The 13,489-nt window shown below is 44.3% G+C and overlaps 1 protein-coding gene across 1 annotated transcript in view; it reads right to left on the bottom strand.

Annotated features, from left to right (window-relative positions):
* Positions 1-12,416: 12,416 nt before the first annotated feature.
* Bcl2l13 (BCL2 like 13) overlaps positions 12,417-13,489 on the bottom strand; it is a 78,740-nt gene continuing 77,667 nt past the window's right edge. Inside the window, exon 8 of the mRNA XM_077798227.1 lies at positions 12,417-13,465. Coding sequence (XP_077654353.1) covers positions 13,358-13,465 — 108 coding nt within the window. The 3' untranslated portion in view covers positions 12,417-13,357. The remainder of the gene's footprint in view (positions 13,466-13,489) is intronic.

Genomic DNA, 13,489 nt, shown 5'->3' with positions numbered 1-13,489 from the left:
GCCGCAAGTATTTTCATTATCATATGCAGGACTAATATTTCCTCCACATAAGGAAAATTCCGGAAGTTTCATCCAACAAGACTATTTACATTTCATTGGCCAGAATTTAGTCATCTGTCCAAATCTGAATATAAAAAAAGCAGAGAAATAGTTTCTTCTCTAGGTAGCTAAAACTTAGATCTGTTTATGAGGGAGGAGAAAAGAGTAGATTTGGTGGACAATAGAGTCTCTGAGACAGGCATGGTGGCACACACCTGTAATCCAAGCCACTAGGGAGTCTGAAGAAGAAGGATATAATTTTGAGGCCAGTCTGAGCAACTTAATTTTTGTTTCAAAATAAACATTTTTAAAAGGGTTCAGAATGTAGCTCAGTGGTAGAGCACTTGCCTACCATACCATGTGTGAAGCTGTTGGGATGTTTGCATTTTTTTTATTGTAAAAGTACTTTATATTTCATGATGTAAGTTTCCTTGAGTTTCTCCAAATCTGTGGATTTTCTAGTCTCTTTCTAGTGTCCTTTTGATAATAAATTTTCTTAATTAAAAAAATATAAAGCCAGGCGCGGTGGTGCTCACCCATAATCCCAGTAGCTCAGGAGGCAGAAGCAGGAGGATCGAAAGTTCAAAGCCAGCCTTAGCAATTTAGCGAGGTGTTACGCAACTCAGTGTGGCTCAGTGATCGAGTGCTTCTGAGTTCAGTCCCCGGTAGATAGGTAGGTGTCTTAATTAATCAACATCACTTACCTTTGGTGTCAAGTGAATGGTATTTTTGAATGATCCACCCAACAGTTAAGGGTAATATTTATGATTTTTAAAAAATCACTTTGGAAATTTTATAAAATTAAAGAAAAAAGCTGGACTCCTTTCTTTTCCAAATCCACTTCATCAAAAAAATCTTTGGTATACCTTTAAAAGATATCCAGAATCCAACTGCCTCTCTTAAACTCTTCATTTCTTTTTTTTTTCTTTATTTAAAAAAATTTTTTAGATGTTGATGGACCTCTATTTTATTCATTTATTTATATGTGGTGCTGAGAATCAAACCCAGTGCCTCACACATGCTAGGTGAGTGCTGAACCACTGAGCTACAACCCTAGCCCCAAGCTCTCCATTTCTAACCCATCTCTCATCCAGATTAATGCAATAGGATTCTAATTTGTCTTCCTGTTTAAAATATTTTTTCCCTTTAGTTTTGACATAGGTACCAGCAAGATCCTTTTTTTTTTTTTTTTTTTTTTTTTTTTTTTTTTGTTAAGGGGATTGAACACAGGGACACTCAGCCTCAGAGCCACATCCCCATCCCCAGCCCTATTTTGTATTTTATTTAGAGACAGAGTGTCACTGAGTTGCTTAGTGCCTTGCCATTGCTGAGGCTGGCTTTGAACTTGTGATCCTCCTGTCTCAGCCTCTCAAGCCATTGGGATTCCAGGCATATGCCACCACACTCTGAAATATCCTTTTAAAACCTATTTAGGTGAGCTGGGCATGTTTTGACTGCACACTTGTAGTCCCAAATACTCAGGATGCTGAGGTGGGAAGAACCCATGAGTTTAAAGCCAGCCTGAACAACATAGCAAGACTCCTTCTGTTATGGTTTGGCTCTTTAATGGCCCCTGAAGAGTTCATGTATTAGGCTAGTCAGGAATGTTCAAAGATGAAATGATTAGACTTGTACCCTCATTAGTGAATTGATAATTTGAATGGATTGTTGGATGGTAATTGTAGGTAGGTGGGGTATAGTGGGAGGAAGTAGGTCAATTGAGGCATGGCCTTGTACTATATCTGCCTCTCAGCCCTTCTTACCCCGCTCTCTGCTTCTTGGCTGCTATGAGTCTGATAGCTTTCCTCCACCACACTCTCCAACCATGATGTTCAGCCTCACTGTGGCCCAGAGCAATGGAGTTAGCTGATCATGAACTGAAACCATAAGTCCAAATAAACTTTTTCTCTTCTAATTTATTCTTGTCAAGAATTTTGGTCCCAATGACAAAAAATTGACAAACACAGAAAATGATACCAGGATTAGGGTTGTTGCTCTGTTGGAACTGGTTTGTGGGAGGAGTTTGTAAATGTTTGTGGATATAGACTAGATAAGTCTTAGAATATTGTAAGGAGAGCAAAATGGATGGTTCTAATGGAAGTTCAGAAGACCAGAATGTTGATAGGAATGTGAACACTAAAGACTACTCATGAGGTTTCAGAGGGGAATGAGGGCTCAATTGGGATTTGGACTAGAGGATACATCTGTTATATCCTGACAAAGAACTTGTCTATATTTTGTCTATGTTCTGAGACTTTCTGTGAGGCTCAATTTAAAAGTAATGGGTTAATTAATCTGGTGGAGGAAATTTCAAGGCAAGATGGTATTCAGGTGGTTTCTTCTTCAGCTTCTTTTAGTTCTTCAAGTAGACAATATTATTTCTTCATCCTTAACCTCTAACTTTTTTAAAGTGAGATCTTAAGGACCAGATAGTGACTATTGCCTACATGGATTTTTTTCACAGTCCTGGGAATTGACCCCATGGAGCTTATATGCTAGGTAAGCACACTTTCACTGAGCTATACCCTCAGCCCATCAAGTAGACTGACTGGAAAGTGTGTAAGTGAAAAAGAATGCAACAAACATTACTGGAACATCTATTAACTGTCAGATACTAAGCTGTGTCAGATACTATTAACTGTCAGATACTAAGGCTACGTGTTAACTCACCTCATCCTCCCACATACTAAGGCTGTGTGTTAACTCACCTCATCCTCCCACAGCTCTTAATTGGTAGGCGTTATTCCTTGCCACTTTAACACCAAGGAAACTGAGGTTCAAAGGTTTGAAATAAAATGCTCAAACTGCAGAGTTGCCTGAATCCAGAAGTCATGCTGTTTACACAGTTTCAAGCTTTATTGACAAGCAAAATCCAGGAAAAAAGGTGAATGTTGTCTCAAGTTAATTGTATCAGAATGTGTTCAATGTATTTATATAACAAAGTCCACCCAATAGTGTTTTATTAATAAGGACATTTTTTTGTTAACAAGAAGTTTGGACAGTGGCTCTATTCAGTACTAGCTACATAACTTGTGGGGCCCAGTGAAAAATGATCATTGAAGTCCCCTTCCTACAATTATTAATAGTAGAGACTGGGGTGTAGCTCAGTGGTAGAGTGGGTGTGAAGAATGTGCAAGGCCCTGGGTTTAATCACCAGCACCTGAAAAATTATTAATAACTTCAAGATAGTAACACAAAGCATTAAACCAAACCAACCACAGAATCTTTGTCAGTAGTGAGGCCTTTGGGATCAGGCCCAGAAAGCGGAACCTGCTTGTAATATCAAAACTCCGGGTTGACATCTGCAAACCACTGAACCACATCCCCAACCCTTTTTTGTATTTATTTATTAGAGACAAGATCTCACTGAGTTACTTAGGGCCTCACTAAGTTGCTGAGGCTGGCTTTGAACTCATGATCCTCTGACTCAGCCTTCAGAGAGGCTGGGATTACAGGCATGTACCACCATGCCTGGCCAGAAAGGGAGTTTTAAATCCAATTTTAGAAGAACAAACCAATAAGGAAAGATAATCTATGTATATTCTTGCATAAAATTTAAGGCTTTCTATTCAAGAAATGACACTGGGAACAAATTTAATGGGCAAACTAATAAAGTAAGAAAAGATATGTGTAAAGTAAAAATCTGACAAGAAAGTACCATATAAAATCTTAAAGCCTGAAAATCTAAAAGAAAAAGATAGTCACTACATAGAGAAGTGGGTAATTGTGAGGTTAACAGTGAATTTAATGGACAGAAAGTCCAAAAAAGATTGTATAGGAAGATATTCTTAAAGTCAGTAGCAATCAAAAATGTTATTGAAAAGACTTATAACACTTCATACACATTAGGTTGCCAAATACTAGAAAGCTGTGTAATGTCAGATATTGCCAGGGAGGCAGAAATATCGGAACTCTTGTGCAAAGTGGCTTTTGTGGAGAGCAAGACTTCATTACATAGGCAAGGAAAGTGTATGTCCATGACCCAAGCATTGCACTCCTGTGTTCTCCACTAGGTGAGGGGTGGGGCTTCAGGCCTTGAGCACTAGAGGTTGCAGTTGTTGGGAGCACTTATGGGGTGTACACATCGTTAGAGGAGGCACTTGTACCAATTCTAAGTGTCCCTGGAACTTCATTAGAAGATCTATACTAGAATGGGAAAATCTCTGGGTCTCAGTCACTTTAAACTTCCCATGGTGCAGAGTAGGAAGTGTGATTTAAGAAGGCAAGTGATTTTCCCTAGATCTCTCTGTGGGACTCAGATCTTGGTTGAGTTTTATGTCAATCTTTGTCTTTCCTTTTCTAGTCACTGGACATCTCTAAGTTTACATAATAGGGATTTTAAAAAATATTTTTATTAATTATTGATGGACCTTTATTTATTCATTTATTTATTTTTACGTGGTGCTGAGAATCAAACCCATTGCCTTACACATGCTATGCAAGTGCTTTACCACTGAGCCACAACTCCAGCCTGGGATTTTTTTTTTTTTTTTTTTGAGGACTTCACTCACCTCAAGATGCTAGATCAGCCTTTTCCTTGACACCTCTGGAGATTTTTCTGAAGGAGCCCAGAGGTGGACGGCTCCAGACCCTTCCCAGGTATGTGTCTATGCATGTGACTTCACACTTAGTGTTTCATGGGTAATACAGGTACTTAATGGGCATGTACTACACCTGATGACATACTTGGAAACAGATGCTAGAATAATCCCCAGGGATCAGGTGGGGAGACTGAGGAGGCCCTGAGAGGCACGACTCATCCAGGGTCACATACCTAAAAAGAAAAAAGGGCTGGATATGAACATGGCTTTGTCTCCCCAGTGCTGGGGCACTGGGTACACTGAGGCCTGCCTCAGGGATGGTGGGCCAGGGTGCATTGGCATAACAATATGCCAGTCATGTTCAGTCATGCAGGTAACATGGGGAGGGGATCAGCCATCATGCCTGTGGGTCTTTGGGGTGGTCTTGTATGAGGGAGAGGTTCAAGTAAGAGGACCCCAGAAAAGTGACCTTATTTCCTTGACAATAGACCAAATAGGACTTGGAGCCCTGGTAGCCAGGCACCCACATTGTAGAGCCAGCCCCATCCAGCTCACTTGTCAGGACCACTGAGCGGGATGATCTCATGTCTCCCAAATCACCAAGGCTCAGGCCTCAGGAAATTGCTGAGGAGGACTTCGCTCACCTCAAGATGCTAGATCATCCTTCACCTTGACACCTCTTGAGATTTTTCTGAAGGAGCCCAGAGGTAGACGGCTCCAGAGACCCTTCCCAAGTATGTGAGTGTGTGCATGTGTGCATGCATGTGTATATGAAGGAAAATTCTTTTGGTGCCGTTTTCATTTCACTGTATGGCAGTGAGTCACTTTGTAGTTTGCTACTGTTTCCATGTTAGCATTGTTCCTTCTAGGGTGAAAACGAGTCAGCCCAGTCCTGGATGAGACCTGCAGGGTGGGGACCCTGGAGTCAGGAATAGTGGAGAAGCTTGTGAACCAACTGGTGACTGTTACACAAGGATCCATTTTTTGTTCCTGCCTTCCTGCATACCTGTTGAAAATTCACAACCAGCTGGCAGGTGCTGGGCCTGCTGTGCAAAAGGTGCACACCCCTTTAAGCCCAGGAGGCCATGCCACCTGCTTGTTAGTTCTTAGGAATGTCCTCCAGCTCTCTGAGCTTTTTCAGTCAGCTCTGTGGAATCTGGTGTTTGCAGAGGACCACTGTCCTATGGTATTTAAAGGACCAAGTGAGAGAGATGAGCCCTAGGCCCTAGGCTTGCCCTGGGCCTGTCTCTGTAAAATAGCTGCCTCAGGCTGTAGGCTTCTCTGTGTAATGACCCCCTCCACCCACTCCATGAAGAATCTCTTGCCTCAGGCCTCACTTCTCTGAGATCTTGGGCACAGTAGCTTCCCTATTTGGCAAGGAGGTTGGGGACTCCCTCTAGAAGCGCCGTCAACCTAGATGCCAGACAGGGATTTCTAGGGGTGGACTGAGGGGGCCTGGGCCCAATGAAATAGATATCTGGAAAGAAGCTGGTTGGCTTCATTATTTGCACAAACATATATGAAGCACGTACTGAGTGTAGGCACATTTCTAATCACTGAGCATATCATTCAGGGAGCAGAGCGGATAAACTTCTCAGTCCCACTAGGCATACTGGCAGGTGAGGGACATAGGACATTAAAGGTGAGGCCTTCCTGACTACCTCTAGACATAGAATCTTCAGCCAGATTGTGAGAATGAACAAGTAAAGAAGTGGATGGGCTGGGGCTGGGGTTGTGGCTCAGTGGTAAAGCATTCGCGTAGCAAATGCAAGGCCCTGGGTTTGATCATCAGGACCACATAAAAACAAATTATTAAATAAATAAAAGTTAAAAAAAATAAGTGGATGGGCTTTGAGTCAAGAGGGAGGGCTCCTGTCTCCAGAGTGGGGACACTTGGGAGGCTGGAGTAGAGAAGGGCTGGGTAAACTCAGGGGTCTAGCACTTGTTTGGATTCACTCTAGAGGGCGGAGGTCTAGGGCTTCACCTGTAGGAGGAGGAGATAGATAGCTGTGGGTGGGGTCCTTGGCACTGGTGGAGGAACAGAGGGGAGGCTGGTGGCTCAGAGCAGGGGCCTTGTGAGAATCATTCAGAGTGGCTCCACATCCAGCCATACCACAGCCTATCCCAGCCAGGCTTGCCCACACCATCCTGGATGGAGGCTGGACAGGAGGTACGAGGAGCAGCCTGCCACACATGGACCCCCAACTCTACTCTCCATGCCCAACTGCATATGGACAATGTTGCCTGTTCATGGGAACCTACTCTCTAGGGCATGCCTAGAGCCCTCTGCTCCATCCTGAAAACCTGGCTGGATAAATATGCTGAGGATTTTTGTGGGTTCCTAGACCTGGCCAGCTTGAACCAGCTCATGGCATGTGTACTGCCCAGCTGGAACCTCAACTTCTGTATCCACAGACTCCTGACCCAGCAGGAGGACCCATATCTGAGTGAGACTGAGCCTATGGTGAGGAGGCTTGAGGTGGTGACTGAGAACATGTGAGGAGGGGTTGGTACTGGGCCCCACCAGGAGGAAGCAAGGGGACTGGCATTTGGCCAGGAGCAGGACCACCCTGGGAACCTGCAGGCAGGGGACCCCAGTCTCAGTCTGAGAAGATGTCCTATTGTGTGAATGAGGGCTGGAGCTTCTCAGTAGTGGCAGGAGTCCTCTGTGAATGGGAAAGGCTCAGGCAGTCATATTCGGGATTTTTCTCCTGCAGTTCCAGCGCCACCTCCAGATATAGAGCTGCCTCTGGCAGCAGCCTTCCCAATTCAGTCCTTAGATTTGAGGCAGCCCAGAGACAGAGCACTTGAGCTTGAGGAACAGGAACAGTCAGTGATACCAGCAACACTGGAGGAAGGGTCAGCTCTGGCACCATCCCCAGAGGGACAGCATGAGTCACCAGAGACCATAGTGCCATCTATGAAGCAGGAGGCAACTCAGTCCCAAGCAACCAGTCTAGAGGACATTTCACATTTTCCAACAAATATTCCAATATCTGTGGATATTGAGGCAGCTGGGGCCATCTCTGTGGAGATACAGCTCTCTCTCCCCTTCTGGAAGCTAGTCTTCCAGCCACAGTAAGCTTACAGAAGCAGCCTTGTGAGACTTCATTCCAACGCTATAGCACATGGTCCTGATGCTGTGGATCCTGTGGCAGCTGGGGCAACATTAGTTGGGGTGGATCCCTCTCTAGGGCAGCCCACCATCGACCCACCAAGGAGCTAGAGCTGGCAGGATCAGATGACGCCAAGTGAGACTCCATTCCACCTCTGGCAGCATGTGATCCAGCATCTAAGGATCTTGGGCAGGCTAGGGCCACCTCTGTGGAGATACAGCCATTTTTTCTTTGTGGCTGCAGATGGATCTCTCAGAAGCAGCAGAGCCAGACTTTATTCTAACTCTGGCCCAATAAGGTCTGGAGGCTGTGGATCTTGAGGCAGCTGGGGCAATAGTAGTTGGAGTGGAGCCCCCTCCACCTAGGGCATCAGTCCTTTAAGTCACTATGAAGTTAGATCATCCAGGTTCAGATGGGACTGAGTCAGACACCATTCCACTTCTGGTTGCACATGGCCCAGCTGCTGAGGATCCTGAGCAAGCTGGGGCCACCTCTGTAGAGATAATCATCTCACCTTTGGTAACTGGTTCTCTAGCCATGGGAGATCTAGAGGTGGCAGGTCCAGAATCAGCCAGACTTCATTCCAATTCTAGAAGCACATGGTCTGGATGCTGTGCATCCTGAGGTGGTTGGGGAAGCATTCTCTAGTTGGGGTAGAGCCTCTTCCTACTGGAGCAGCAGATCTTTCCAGCCCACTGGATTTAGAAACTGGAAGATTCAGATGGGACCAAGTCAAAACCCATTTTATTTCTGGAAGCATGTTGTCCAGCTGCTTGAAGATCCTGGGCAGGCTGTGGCCACCTCTGTGGAAATACAGCAATCCCTCCTTGTAACTGATCTCCCAACCATGGGGGATCTAAAGCTTGAATGTCTAGAAGCAGTTGAATCAGACTTCATTCCCATCTCTTACAGCACGTGGTATGGATGCTGTGGCTCTCGAGACAGTCGGGGCAATATTCACTGGAGTAGAGCCCCTTCCCATTGTGGCAGCTGGCCTTCAAGCCACTATGAAGCTAGAGCTTGTGGGATCAGACAGTGCCAAGCCAGACCCATTCCACCTCTGGTAGCACATTGTTCAGCTGATGATAATCCTGGACAAGTTGGAGCCATCTCTGTGGAAGTACAGCCCTCTTACCTTCTGGTAGCTGATCTTCTTGCCATGGGGGATCTAGAGCTTGCAGGTACAGAAGCCACCGAGCAAGACCCAATTCCACCTAGGGCAGCACACCTGCTAGCTGATGTAGATCTAGAGGCCTTTCAGGCACCTCCCTCAGTGTCAGTTCCTGATTTTTACTGCGTGCCAACCTCTCTGCCACTGGTGTCCTTCCCCTCCCCTGGAAAATAATCCTTTTTATTTTTTCTCACACTTCTTTTTTTCCATGTGTAGGGCGTCCTTTCAAGTATTCTTAATAATTAAGTTTAATCTCCTTATTTCAATTTGCATCCTGAATCCTCTCAGCATGCTGCGTACCACCACCACTGTCTAGCTGCATCCTGGAGTCCCAAGCAGAGCACATGGGTTTTGTGGGGAGGACATTCACAGGCCTCCTGGAGGAGGTGAAACAGAAGCTTCATTGTATGAGGAAGACATATGTCAGGGTGGCCAAGAGGCAGGTGTCAGCAATTAGGACAGTTGTCACAGGCCTGAGAAGGTGAGCTGCAGGTCCTGTGTAGGTCTGGAGGGTAGGGGGTCCGTTGACCAGGGTAGCTGGGGTGCTCTGGAGCTCCAGTTTTGGTGGATACCCACCCCCAATGGGAGATGGAGATAGTTTTTTTCTCAGAGCAACCATGGAACCAGAGCAAATTGGGTCTATCTAGAATAGGGAACAGAGTGGACAGAGGACATAGCATACAGCAGAAGTGGGAAAGCAGTAAGATTACATCAGCAGGAACAGTCTAGAGTCACTTTCGCTGCTGGGACCTCTGTCCCCCACATGACTTACAGTACTAAGTCCTCTGATGACTCTCACAGAGATGGAATGAGCATCCCATTACACTGATGGAGCCCTGATGACAAGGAGAATGTGGTGAATGCTGCGGGATAAAGCTCTTCGCTCCACAATTTCGTGAACTTTGCTTCAGTGCCAGGAGTGAGGCCTGCTCCTGCCCACAGTTAGTGGGTGCCCAGACCTGGAGAATGCAGGACCCAGAGCCAGCTTTTCCGTATCTGACTCCCAGCCCAGACAGTAGGGGTGGCACTGCCTTTGGGTCGGTGAGGGCAGAAAACAAACACTTAGTGCTTTTTTTTTTTTTTTTTTAAAGTTAATGTTCATTAAAGTGCACCCTTGGAGCACGGTATTTATAGCAAGCAGCATCCTGTTCAAGGAAAGCAAGGCTTGGAGGAGAACAGCACATACCCCCCATATGCATGTGAGAACTTCCTCTCAAAACAGGGGACGTCCTGTTACCGAAGAAGTAACAATTTGTGTAAAAGCCTGGCCAAATGACCCAGAGGTTCTAGACTACGATGCTGTTCTCAGACCATGGCAAACTCTGGCCTCAATACATAGTTTAGTTTGATTTTCTTGTGTTAAGAGAATTATTTAAAAGGTGTCATGACAATATGAGGGGCCATGTAAACCACTGTGTCCAAAATCAAGCAGCTAAATATATTTTTCCTCTTTCCAAGAAGTCAAGGCTTTGATAACATTTGGAAGCTCATGGAATGCCAGATGTCCTATTAATAAACTTATCATAATTGTTTTCAGCCCCAACCCCCACTGAGTTCATCCAAGCATGGAATCTGCCTCAGGACAGAACAGGCCTCTAGGCATAAAAGAAAAACACTGTTAGATTTATCAGTTATGCAGGTGAAGTGCTTCCCCTTCTGAGAGACAGGGTCCAAATAAATACAGGTAACTCCAACTCACTCAGGTAGAACCTTTCCTTTATGGAAGGAAAAGCTTCAGGTTAGCAGTGGTTCAGAATGGGCCTTTCACACCTGGAAGCCACGGTCTAGGTTCCAGTCTGGAAGTGTGGCGATGTGTGTTGGGCCCACATCACTTGTGTCATCTTCAACAGTTAAAGTCCTATGTCTGCAAATGTAATGCTTTGGTCTGGATGTGGTGGTGCACACCTGGAATCCCAGCTCTTCTGGAGGGTGAAACAGGAGGATCAGAAGTTCAAGATCAGCCTATGCAACGTAGTGAGACCCTGTCTCAAAATAAATGAATAGGACTGGGATTGCAGCTCAGTGGTACAGCACCCCTGGCTTCAATCCCCACAACCTGGAAAAACCAAAAGCCCAAAACGAACAAACAAAACAATGTGATTGCTTGGGGGAAGCATATAGACAAGAGCAAGAGCACAGAGGGACTAATATACCATTTCTTCTTAACCAAAAACATTTTTATATTACCTGCAGTATGAAGGCCACCATTTGATATAAATCTTTAAGTGACACTATTATTTTGAATGTTTTTGAGTGGGCTTTTTTAAAAATAAAGATTTACATCACAGTAGAAATAGGGTGAATCACACAGATGCCTCCATACACACTCGTACATGCAGCAGTCATTACAATTGGGCTCATTAGGGGAGAGATTTTCATCCAAAAGAAGCCATTTGAAAAAAATAGTCAAATCTAAACTGATGGAAAAGAAATCTGAACAGCAAGTAATTTCAGACTATTTTCTCCCACTGATCATTCACAAAATTTTGACCTTCCACTGTTTCACTTATATTAATATCCTTGGCCACCATTTAATACAGCTCATAAAGGTCTTGGTGTCAATTTTTTCATTCTGCATCTGATACGCTTTCTTGAGTATAAAGCAAGGTTATCACCCCCTCTCCCCAAGCTAACATAAAAGACCCCACTGTATCAAAAACAAGGTTCCAATGTTGAGCACATTCTAGCCATTAGGACTTGGCATATCCCGTTAGTTGATGGATTTTGTTCTGATAACATACTGATAGTGTGGATATAACTGAGGTGACTTTAATTCAGAGAATATTTTCCCCTTGTTTTCAAAATATTTGTTGTGTCAGAAACTCCTTTGCTAAAGATGAAAAGCTTCCTCCACTAAAAGATGCTTGGCACATCAAGGTCCAGCGGAATATTCCAGCCACTCAGTTGGTCAGATCCTCCCTGATCTCAGCTCTCAGGGTCCAGCATCACCTACTGAGGTACGTAAAGCTGCCTTAGAGGACCTCAGCTCCCATACCTGGGTTCATTTTCTAGCAGCATCATTAGCTTTTGCTGACTGGGAACTAGAACGTGGGGTGTCCTTTCAATATGATGATTAGGTTTGCAGAACTGGAAATCTAACAAAATGGTGTGTACTTATAAATATGACAAGATTAATGCTCTGAAATGATCCCCCTTAAGTCAGCACATGAGGTTGCTATATGAATAGGAAGATAAATTGTTGCTCATCTTCAAGTCTCATTTTCTTGCCACCTCCAAAATGTTCTCCTCAAGACATTGCTGCTGATGAAAAGCAAAATTCAGACTTGAATTTTGGAATATTTCCCTGATGATGAGTAGATTGTCCAAAAGGTAGGCAACAGGAGGGAAACAGAGCCAGAACAATTTGCAATGATAAATTGAGCAAACCACAGCAGTAATGAGCAGAGCTAAAGGAGCTTCATTCAGAAAAAGGAAATACCTGCTGCTTAAGTAAAATGCATGTTAACTTAATTACCAAAATTACCATTTAATTACATCATTTGGGGGAAATGAGAGCATCAAAGTCAATAATAAATTGAGCTCAATCAAAGAACAAGTCAGATATTAAGAGGCACTTTAATCTGAAGGAAAAAAGAAATGGAAGGCTATAACAGCAGATACAAGGGTAGGAAGTAAATTTTTTCTTTCCTTTGGTGCCAGGCAATGGTTCATGTGCATAATATAGTTCTCTTGCTAGAAAACATCAGTAATAATCCAACTTATTCCAGATTCTTTACAAGGAAGAAGTACTTCATTTTCTTTTTCAAGGGGAAAAAGGCAGCAAACTAGTAATCTTAAAGTGTCAATACCTTTGTTTAAATTGTACATTCAGTTTTTCCTAGTTGCATGAAGATCACCCACTGAGGTGAGCAATATAACTATAAAAGGCCCCCTCAGGAGAGGTGGGAAGAGGTGAGCAGCTGCTACTCTGAACTTATGACAAGGCCTTGCAAATATCCCTGAGAACAACTCCCACTTGAGCTACAATGAAGTCACTGTCTGGTTTGCGTCCTGTGGATTAAACATCAACATGGAGAGGACCCCAATGGAGTGAACCAGGAAACACACAAGCCAGGTGGGGGCTAAAGGGAAGATGGGATGAACTGATATTTTAGAAACACGACAGTTTCCAACTTTCCATGGAGTCCTCTTGATAAAGGAGGTAACTATAATACAGCGACTGAATTTCACTCTTTCCTGCTATAGAGTCGGGCTCTATTGGCAAGGCAAAAATTGACATTGTGCTATGGATGGTAAGGGAAGGGTTTACCAGTGTGAAGTCATGGGTCAGCTGAGCAAGATCTGGGTCAATCCTGGTCGTGAACTCTGAGTGTGGAAAGGCCAAGCAAAATCTACAGGCGTATGGTCAGCAGGGAAGGAGGAAGAGAGAGGACCAAAAACTAGGGGAAGGGGAAGAGAGAAAAATGTGTCATGGTGTCACCTGCACCTGGCTCCCTTAGCATTTGGTGATGATCCCCATGTCAGGTTGCCTAGCCTTGCTTGCGTGCAAAACCACCCAACACATTAACCAAGAAAGCAAAAGAGAAGTCACCAGCACTGACAATTCTTCTGCACCCACAAGGCATCTCATTCAGCATCTAAGGAGGAAGACATGAGCTGTG

Source organism: Urocitellus parryii, chromosome 5 (genome assembly GCF_045843805.1).
Source record: "Urocitellus parryii isolate mUroPar1 chromosome 5, mUroPar1.hap1, whole genome shotgun sequence".
NCBI classification, from domain to species: Eukaryota; Metazoa; Chordata; class Mammalia; order Rodentia; family Sciuridae; genus Urocitellus; species Urocitellus parryii.
Note: the sequence above shows the minus strand (reverse complement) of the source record. Positions and strands in the feature narration are given on the sequence as shown.